This window comes from Fukomys damarensis, unplaced genomic scaffold (genome assembly GCF_012274545.1).
Source record: "Fukomys damarensis isolate Sample0158 unplaced genomic scaffold, DMR_v1.0_HiC HiC_scaffold_33, whole genome shotgun sequence".
NCBI classification, from domain to species: Eukaryota; Metazoa; Chordata; class Mammalia; order Rodentia; family Bathyergidae; genus Fukomys; species Fukomys damarensis.
Genome location: NW_022900945.1, coordinates 44,337,292 through 44,347,995, shown reverse-complemented (window position 1 = coordinate 44,347,995; position 10,704 = coordinate 44,337,292). Strand labels below are relative to the sequence as shown.

General features: G+C 38.0%; 1 protein-coding gene across 3 annotated transcripts in view; it reads right to left on the bottom strand.

The window, feature by feature from the left end:
- Positions 1-10,027, bottom strand: part of Magi3 (membrane associated guanylate kinase, WW and PDZ domain containing 3) — a 101,210-nt gene extending 91,183 nt beyond the window's left edge. For all 3 annotated transcript variants that reach the window (XM_010631266.2, XM_010631267.2, XM_010631268.2), the window contains exons 1-3: positions 9,913-10,027; positions 9,558-9,623; positions 2,484-2,600 (exon numbers count right to left, since the gene is read on the bottom strand). In XM_010631266.2, coding sequence (XP_010629568.1) covers positions 2,484-2,600; positions 9,558-9,623; positions 9,913-10,009 — 280 coding nt within the window. In that variant the 5' untranslated portion in view covers positions 10,010-10,027. The remainder of the gene's footprint in view (positions 1-2,483; positions 2,601-9,557; positions 9,624-9,912) is intronic.
- Positions 10,028-10,704: the final 677 nt, after the last annotated feature.

The following is a 10,704-nucleotide window of genomic DNA, read 5'->3' as shown; positions in this document are numbered from 1 at the left end:
CCTGCCTTGCAAGCAAGGACCCGAGTTCAATCCCCGGTACCAAAAAAAAAAAAAAGAATGATATTTAGAGGTTAGTGTGATAACTGCTACTGATATATCGTTGCTTCTAGGATTAGAGAGGAAATTTGCACATTTCAATTGGTAAGTTAAGAGGTCCCATTAAGATCTAAAAAAGGTGCAATGGCTTGGCTCTATGAATGAAAACTAAATAAACTTTCAGGACAAAATTTCACGCTAAGGAGAAACTGCAAAACTGGGACAATAAATAAAAAAGTCCAAATAAAAGTGACAGAGGGCAGTAAAAGAGACAGGTCTTAGAAAGTGTATCTTTATTTCACTGTTTTAACAAGGGAAGAAGGGACTCTATAGAGCTATGAAACTAAAAATGTTATCCTTAGATTCTACATGCAGGCAAAATACCAAGCTACTTACAAGGAATGAAAATCAAGTTGCTGTCAGACTTTTTAAGAGCTATTTTTCATGCCAGAAAACAATTAGACTAACAAGATAGTCAAGAAAATAAGAGCCAAAAAATGTCATATCTATCCAAGCAAACATGAAAGTATAAAGGCCACAGAAAAACTGCCAAGATGATCCTATGAACTTATTCTGGGAACTCCAACAGAAAACAAGCTTTAGATGACCACAGTTACTTAAGAAATAATGAGAATTGGTGCTAAGATTAAATATGTATTTATTCACAAAATAATAAATGATTACAAAAGGGACAGTATAGTAACGTAATTAATGCCTATTTGCTTTGCAAATATAGATTCAGCTTAACTATTAAACATCAGGAAAGAAGGAAAGCATATGGAAAGTAGAATGAGCTTATTAATTACCTTGTAAGAAGTAAAAAGGTACTTCTGAAATCAGATGATGAGAAAGAAGAAATGAACAAATAATTTTAGGTATTATTTACAGTAAGGGCAAAAAGTGGAGGGAGAAGAAGAATATAACACTAAAGAGCTAAGCATTCGAAGATACAAATCTTCCTTAAAGAAATAAACAAAAATTGACTCTTAACAAGCAAAAGCCTTGTTAAATAAGACTGACATATGGCAAAATAGAAAAACATGGCAGAACCCAAGCTAAAGATGAACACATTAATAAAGTTCCAAGCCAAGGCATGGTGGCACATTCCTATAATCACAGCACATGAGAGGCTGAGGCAGGAGGATTGCAGTTTCAAGGCCAGACTGGACTATATTCTTGTCTTTAAAAAAAAAAGAGGAGGAAAGTTTAAGATTGTATAAAGTCTAGAGCTATCTGTAAAACAGACCCAGAAAAGTCAAGAATAAAGATACCTCAGGTGTACTGGTTAGCTTTCTTGCCACTGAGAAAAAATACTCAATGCCTGCAACTTAAAGGAGGCAAGGTTCAGTTTAATTTGCCTCACAGGGTCAGATTTTGGTCCAGGGGTCCAGGATGGTGGACAGAGGTGACAAGGAGAGGCCGCATCCAGTCAGAGTGGAGGAGGAGGACAACCTGCCCGAGTGCCTACTCTAGGTCAAGTGTTTCACGCATGCCTTCTCATTTCAGTGATAATAACTGCATGAGGTGAGGCCTACTATTCTCATTTTGTGGGGATTCTGAGGCTTAGAGAGAGCAACTTGCCCAAGTGAAGCAACTACCAAGATGCTAGAGTCTGGAGTTTGAACTCAGTTTTACCTACCTCTTTGCCACTGCACAATGTTGTTTGTTGTTTAAAGCAAAAACAAAAGGAAAAGAAGATAAGTCCATACAAGAAAGGACAAAGGCTTAAGGAGATGCAGAGGGATATTTTTAAAGCATGATTAGGAAACTCTGGTGATAGGAACTTCTACAAGACTAAGAAGAAGGAAAAGAATAAAGAACTATGAAACTAGTATCCACAAGGAGTTAACAAATATATTGAAGAGGAAAATAAAGGTCCTTACATGCCCTTTAGTGTTTACTGCTTATTCTTTCCAAGACCTGTAATAATCAAAGCCAGAGTGTAAGAATGTGATTTCTTGTTATATGTTTACCAAAAAATAGCAGAATAATCAGACCTTTTGAAAAATATAAAAACCAATAGCTAGAAAAAATTCCAAATAGATTACAACAAAGAAAGCAACGTGTACCATTTCTTTTCTTCCTTTTTTCCTCACTGGGGAAGGGGGAAATTTTAAAGCTGGTCAGGTTCTAAAAAATGTTTGTTCTCCATGTACTAGGCACCAAGAGCTAAAAAGTTACTGTTATAGGCTTTTAGAAAGTGATTTTTAGGAACCAAATCTACTTAACAAGATGCACAGTCATAATATAAAATCTTCCCATTTTTCTTTTAAAAGCCAAACCCCTGAAGTCCTCTGAAAATTCTCCTTTTTCTCTTTATCCAATTTTTATTTCATTCTTATCCCCAAGTTAGTCTTTAAAATGTCATGAGACCTACTAGATTATTTCTAGATGCTTAATTAGTTAATAAGAATATTTTGGTCTCATTTGTTTCAGCATATACTTACATGGAATGGTTCTCAGGTAGAGATTATCTCTGATCACTTGCTGCAGTTTGTGGTCAATTGATCCTTTTTGAAACTGAAGGCTCAGGTAATGTCGCAAATCTTTATTAATCACTTTGCCTACAAAAAAACAGAAGACAACATAACTGTTAGATGTCCACTTAGCAAGTGACTAAATACTAAAAACACCAAATTACAATTATTGCAGTATTATTAATTTATTTGCAGTACTAGAAGTAGAACCCAGGGCCTACACCGAGCTGCATCCCTTGTCCCCCCCCCCACTTATATTTTATTTGGATACAGTTTTTTGCTAAGTGCTAAATTAACCTGGCTGGGTTCAAATTTGTGATCCTCCTGCTTCAGACTCCCAGAGTGCTGAGATTACAGGCATGTGCCACTACAGTTGGCTAGCACCAAATTACTATATATGCTGTAACATGTACCTGAACTTCAATGTCAGTATAATTTTACATGGTAGGAGACAGAGGTATAGGTCATAGAATATGACAAATACCCATGGTAATTTCACTTAGTCCCAAATCTTTAAATATACCTATACACTTAAAGCTTCCAAATTCACACTGACCTCTCTATACCAAGCTCCAAGCTCATCAAACCCATTCATAAATATTGCATATATATTTGGAAATTCCAAACAAGCACCTTAAATTTTAGACAGCCAAAACAGAACTCTTACTTCCACCCTCCCACAACATCTTCCTCTCCCCAAGTTTTCCCAGTCTTAGAAAATAATGGTACTATCAACTGGTGGAACAATCTTCAAATCTAGATGGCATCCTCGATTCCTTTTCACTTCTGTACCTAGGTCTACTCCAGCAGCAACTTTGTCACTTATACCTCCAGAACATGGTCCATTGCTCTCCACTGGGATTCATACCACCTTCAGCTAAGCCTGCTAGCGATTGAACCCCGGGCCTTGTGCGTGCTGACAAAGCACTCAACCTCTGTTTTACAGCCCCCATCCTTCCCTACATCCCTAGCCTTTGTAAAAATTTTAAATTTTGAGACAGGATCTCACAAATTGTCCAGGCTGTGCTCAAGCTTGCAATCTTCTCACCTCAGCCTGGTATTACAGGCATGTATCACCATGCCTGGTTTGCAATTCTTTTTAAAAAAGTATAAATATCTTGAATAGGCAGCTAACTGTGGTATTACTGAAGGCCAGAAGAAACACTAATTCAAAAAGACATGACTGAGAATATCTATATACTGAACTTCTGCCTTTTGTGTTAGTTTACAGAAACTTGCCATTTCAAGTGTATGGAACACATACACTTGAGGAGGTTAACATAGTTGCTAATAAATATATAGCTTGGCTAGAAATGTCTATAACATAAATATATCCAGGTGCAAGTTCCAACATATACGTCTTTAGTCAAAATAACTCAGAATTACAAATCTCTACTTTCTGAACATATGCAAATTAACATTTACCACCAATTCTCTCTGACGAACCAGTGTAACAACTGGCTATTATTTGGCATGCTGGCATAGGTGTGACCAAGCAAACACCTGTAAATCGTCTAATTACCCATATTTCATCATCTATTTTACAAGGAGACTTTGTCATCTACTTGCTAAAGTCAAGATACAACATGTCTTTACTATTCTCTAATCTAGAATTACAAAACTGGAAAGAGAAAAAAGAGTTTAATATGTCTTGTTCTTAGGAATTCACAACGAACGATGGTGACTGTTAGACATTATTTAAAATGTCCCCCAAAAGGCTCAATGTGTTGATGGCTTGGATGCCAGCTGATGAGCTCTCAAGAAATGACCGGGTCACGAGGATTCCAGCATCAGTCATGGATTCACACTCTGGTGAGATTTTACTTTGATGGACTTACTGAAAGGTGATGGAAACTGGAGGTAGAGCTCACCTAAGGGAGCAGACGATGGGGCATGACCCAGGGACTGTAATCAGTCCCTGGCCCTTTTCTCTCTGTCCTACTGTCATGAGGTAAACAGCTCTGCTCACTATGCTCTTCTGCCACGATTCCTCTCCCTAGTCCCACAGTAACAAACCACTTGACCACATGGCTTGAAATCTCTGAAACTGGAAGCTATGATAAACCTTTCTTGTTTATACTGACTTTCTCAAGTATTTTATCACAGTGTTAGAAAACTAACACAGTCATCATTCCTTCCTCTCTAAATATTTACATTTAAAAAAATAATCTCTTCAAATTCTGCTACAGATTACTTTATATTAGGAAATAGGGCTTGTGCTTCATAATCTATTTTATTCCTTTTTGGAAACTCGGGCATTTGTCTCTCTCCAGCCTTCTGGCACTTCCTATATGCTCCATGATTTTGTGAAGTCTGACAGTAACCCTGAAGCCTAAGTCTCTTCAGCTCTTGGTAGGCAATTCATTTGAGTCTTAAAATTTTCAATTCATTTAAACCAATACTCAACTATCTTATCTCCTTTTGGTTTAATTTCTCCTGATTCAGGTTGCTTATCTTACTTTTTACTGTTGGAAAAGTAATTGTGGTATTTCAAAATTATACTAGACGCAAAACAGAAATGGTATAGATCTGATTTCTCTCTAAAAACAGTGGATGATAAGATTATCTTCTTCAGACAATGAAACTTTTCCTTCTTGTTGCTCTTGCTCCAAACACAAATTTAAATGTTCTTTTATGCTCTCAGAAGCATCTTAGCTCCTTTTGAGGTCTGGCCTTTAAAAATAACATTCTTAGGTGTTTATTTCTTAAAATCTACTTAGTACTATGTAAACTATGATGCTTATGTGCTCCTTTCATCTGTCATTCATGTAGATCCTTTAAGAAACCCGAGCTCTTCACAGCATTCTATGCCTACATAAGAATTTCTATGCAAAATGTTTCTTTTAGAACTCTCTAGTCTTGGAAGCATATCTACTTATGCAATAAACTTTCCGGGGGATGACAGTTTCACTATGTAGACCAGGCTGGCCCTAAACTTGTAATTTAGCCCTGGCTGGCCTAGATTTCCTGACCCTTCAGCCTGAGCCTCCCAAGTGCTAGGACTATGCCCGACATACGCTATAAACTTTTAAAACTGATTTCCACAAAGGCAAAGGATGTACACAATCATGTCCAGTTCTTGCTGTGATATACAAAAGACAACCTGGTGACCTCCTCTACAACAGTTCAATAAAGCTAACTCAACACACTTTATTTCAGTAAGTACAGTAGTTGTTTCCCAGTAGACCTACACTCAGAACAGCAGGGTATCACATTGCTTCCTCTACCTCCTGAGCTCTACAGTACAGGAAGGCTCCATGAAAGTGGTGAGACAGATATACAGAGTGCTGGGTTGGCTACTGGGTTCAGGGCGGAGGGTTCCTAAAAGCAAGCAAGCAAATTGTTTTCTATTTGTGTATATTAGTCACCTTTCCATTGCTGGGACAAAATACCTGACATGCATAAATTAAAGGAAGAACGGTTTGTTTTGACACATAGTTTCAGAGGTCTGTGCTGGCACTAAGTCAGAAATACCATGGCAGAAGGGTGTGATAAAGGAAAGGTGCTCATTTCACACCAGCCAGGAAGCAGAGTGAGAGCAAGAGCTGAGATGAAGGTCAGAGGACAGGATGCATGTCCTAGTGACCCATTCCTCCACCTATGCCCCACCTCCTAATACACTGTTCTACCTATGAACTCCTCAATGGCTCAGCACCCTCACCAACTAACCACCTTGCCAGGCATCTCTTACTCCAATCAAGTCAAGATTAACCATTACATCTGAAACACAAGTCATGCTCACAAGGCTGTTCTAGATACTCAGTGTCTAAACATTTCATAATAAAATCTATAGCCCAGAAGTTATTAAAAATATGTCATGCATCATTATACCTAAATGTTTGTCTGCTACCTGAAGGCCAAAGCCTGGTTTGTTTCTACTGATTTAGTCCTACTATCTAGCACAAAGAGTGAGTGAATCAGCTTAATTTTCTATTTCCAATTGTTCATTTGAGCCTTTTCATCCTTGAATACATAAAATTTAAGAAGTCAGTAAACATTTAACTGGTAAAGCAGATACAGCTTTCATAGTTTATATACAACTATGTCTTAAACAACAAAAGTGAGTGGCCAGGGATTTAGTTCAGTGGCACTGTGCATGTCTGGCAAGCTCAAGGTCCCGAGTTCAATTCCCAGTACCAGGGTAAAAAAAAAAAAGGAATCTGATTTTGACTTTCAAAGTGCTACAATAAATTCTAAGATGTTATACATCTTAAAAGTACTTTTATAGTTTATATGCCAATGCCTCAAACTCTGTCCATTATTAACATTCTAAAATGTATTCACAAAATGATATCTGGTCTGAAATATAAAATAAGGATAAGTTAACCACTCAAAACTATTGTCTTCTGGCTCCACCTGGGATAGGTAACAATTCTATAGCCAGAGAAAAAGTCAACATGAGAACAGGAAAAAGAATGCTGATGACTAGGACCGTTATTTTAGAATTATTATTACTATTGTTGTATACTTATGCTGTGTGTTTTAAGTCACTCCTCGTGACAACCTCATAACATGAGGCAGGTGTTATCCTAATTTTATAGATAAGAAGCTTAAGAATATCGAGGTTAAACATCCTGGCCAAGGTTACACTGCTAATACGGGACAGATATGGCATGTGAACCCGTCAGTCTGATTTCAGAATCTGCACTATAAATGGTGTAAGCACTGTGCTAGAATGTCTTTCTCTAGGTAAAGGTATATGTGTGTGTCTTTTGAGGAGTTGCTCCCTATGCATAAGGTAGAGCATAAAGTAGAGCTTACTCTTTTATGAGAGCCTGCTTTTTGGTGAAACAGTTACATAGTAGCAGACACTTGAGAGTAAAACAGTGAGCATAAACCTAAACAGAACTAAACACTCAGAAGGCCTGACAAGGTGGGACCATCTGTAACCCTATTTGGGAGGCCGAGGCAGAGGCATCACAAGTTCAAGGCTAGCCTGGGCAACTCAGCAAGATCCTGTTTCAAAATAAAAAATGAGGAGAACGGGGGATGTAGCTCAGTGGCAGACTGCCGCTGGGTTTGATCCCCAACCCCCGCCCACCGCCACATTCTCAAAGGGAAGATGAATACTGATTAGGAAATTTCAAACAGAGATATAAAAGAAAAAGAAGAAGAACCCTGTTGAAATCTATAATCTTGATCCTAAGTTTGAAGCTGCAACTGAAAAGAGAAATAGGCACTAGATAAACATAACAGGGGTAGGGAAACCGTGGTAGAGGGAGTAAGAAATACTCAGGTACTTATTTGAGGTGAGAAAGAAACCGAGGTGGGGCAAGGAACTGAAAAATATCCAGTAGAGCTGGCTCTTACAAAATGGTAAGAGTTCATACAGGCTGAAACAAAGAGTTCCAGGGATCAGCATTGAGTAGAACCTTGTAACAATAAAGTAATTCAAAAAGAATATCAAGGAGCTCGGTCTAATAGCAAAGCCCTTCATAATTGCTTAAGCTAACAACTATGGAGCTTTCCAGCTTTCTCTCTACATTTATGTTCAAATGCCATTCATGATTTTTATTCTATATTCTATCTATAAAAGAGTATATCTAAGCTTCTATCTTTAGAAGGTCTATATCTACACAACCTAAGTATGTCATTCTCATTACAGGCAAGCAAGAACTTAATGAATTTTAAAACAATGTAAATAATTACATTATATCCCAAATGAGAAAAGCATTAAATACTCTGGAATCTCTTGAGCCCTTTCAGTTTTAAAATTAGTTTTCATTACTCTCTCAACTTCAGTCTGAAGAAACACATGGAGCAGCCAGGCAACGCTGCCATCTTCTGCATTATACTGCAGCCACTGTTCACCAGCCAGACGTCTCCTGTGGACAGGAGCCACGTTCTTTGCCTCTGTCACTATGGCACCAGAGCGTGTAAAGTAGGAGCATCCGCTCTCCGCGGGCTCCTGGAAGCAGCCATCAGAGAAATGTGCTGGTTAGATTTCATGTGTGGCCCTTCCCGCACATCGATCAATCTTAAGGTCAAGTCTACTTCTGCACACACTGGACACACCCCAAAAAGATTTTCCCCCCTTCTTTCTTTCATCTTCTACCTGTTTCCCTATCTACTTTGTTTATAATTCTTTAATGCACATACAATCAGAAGAACTGGGAGCATTGCTGGAGAAAGAACTTTTTGGTTTAATTAGTCTACATATCTGAAAAAAAAAAAAAAAAAACCTGAACTGTACCATACTGAAAATAGCCATTCTTAAAAGCTCAGGGCCAGGGATTTATTTAGCTCAGTGGTTCTGGCGCCTGTTTTGCAACCACCACCCCCCTAAAGCCTATTACTGTGTATAATTCCATATTAACGCAGCACTGAAATTTCTTAATTTTCTGAAATCACGTGTAGAGGACCCCGGGTCCCCAGCTCCACACTGGGGCACCACCTGTAGCCAGCTCACCTGGTTTGCCTGGTTCTAGGGCCCAGAGCCACTACTTTGTTCCTCCCTGACCCAGGGTTGAAACAAGGATGAATAATAAAGAGATGAGAGGCAGCTCCACATTCAGGCAGGGGGCTCAGTTCCTAGTTGGCAGAGGAGTTCAGAGCCTTCAAGGCGCCTCACTTTTATTGACCCAAACATGGGCACGAGCAATCAAGGTAACACAGGATTCATCTGATTTCCAGTACACTCTCTGGTAAACAACTTAACCTCAGCTGTCTTAAATTTTCCCTAATATGCAATCATCCTTAAGTGCAGCCTTTCTCCTTTGTGCTCACAGAGGAGGCCAATTAGGCCTTCATTCTCCTCTGGTCCTCAACAATTATGTATAAACAAATCCCATCATTATGCTACATTTTTATGGTCTTTATTTGCTTAAATAAAGCAAGTATTTCTGTATATGATATACTTACAAATAATAATAAACATTCAGACAAGTGGCCAGGACGAAATGTATAGGACAGAGTTGGTGCCCTAGAGGAAAACGCTGTTGCATCTATGCACAGGTATTCTCATTTTGGAGGCAATTACACCAGGCCTATAGCACCCCACCCTTCTGTACCCTCCACACCAACTGCTTCATTTCTTCAACATACCTATGTTAAACAGCAGCCACTTTTTCTTGTAACGGAAACTCAACTGATAAACTATAGAACTAGAATCTACATTTAAAAATAAGATGAAAATCATGTTAGGTAAGGCACAGCAAAATAATACAAATTTTCTTTTAAAAGTCATATTTTAGGAAAATTAAAGTACAATGAAAACTTCCTGGCAGAACAGAGAGGAAAGAAGGAGTAAATTATTAAAACTGGCTCCTTTTCTAAACTTTTTGCTGGGAATATGTAGATTTAGTTTGTTTGTTTTTTAAACTATTATTTTAAAAGTGCTACCCTGAGGCTATTTACAATTTTTTCTTTGTGACACCCACTTCAGAAATCATTAGCACACCTGTTATAATGGCAGAGAAGCAATGCCTGGGTGGCATACCAATAACTGAATCATAGTAATAACGCTTCATCCTCTTGACAGGAAGGTACAAAGCCATCTATTGTGCCCTGTCATTTTCCTTGAAAACAGAATAAATGGATTCAGCAGTCTTTGCAAATCAAAGTTACATTCTTTGACAAAATGTCTAAGACTTAAACTGGAAGATCTCTTATCAATATTTCACTACAACAGCCGACATTTCACTACAACAGCTGATAAAGAGACAGCTGAAAGGAAATACAGATATATGTGATTACCACGCTTACCCAGAAAAGGTGGAGATGACCACTGAGATGACCATTATGGAAATCATTCTGCATTTTAAGTGGATTCATTATGTAAACAATCTCAAGCTCTGAGTTCAGAGAGCAGGCTAATTAACCACTATTACAGGAATAATTTAATGATCTCTTTCCCTCTGGTAGTTCTTTTTTTTTAATAGACATTTACAGTAATCCTTAGAAATTTTCTAAGGTAGATAGTTGAGACCTAAAAATTATATTTTACATCCAAAGTAATTTGATTCCAGGGAGAATCAACACTTATTCACCAAACAAAATAATTTAAGTATTTCCATTTCTAATCTGCTTGATCAACACATATAAAAGGAATTTTTGTATGCTTACAAAATACGGTTATGTAAAATATCAGTTAAAGAACCAGAGGAGAGTCTTTTTTTTTTTTTGTACCGGGAATTGAACTCCAGACCTCGAGCTTGCAAGACAGGCGCTGTGCCAGTGAACTAAATCCCTG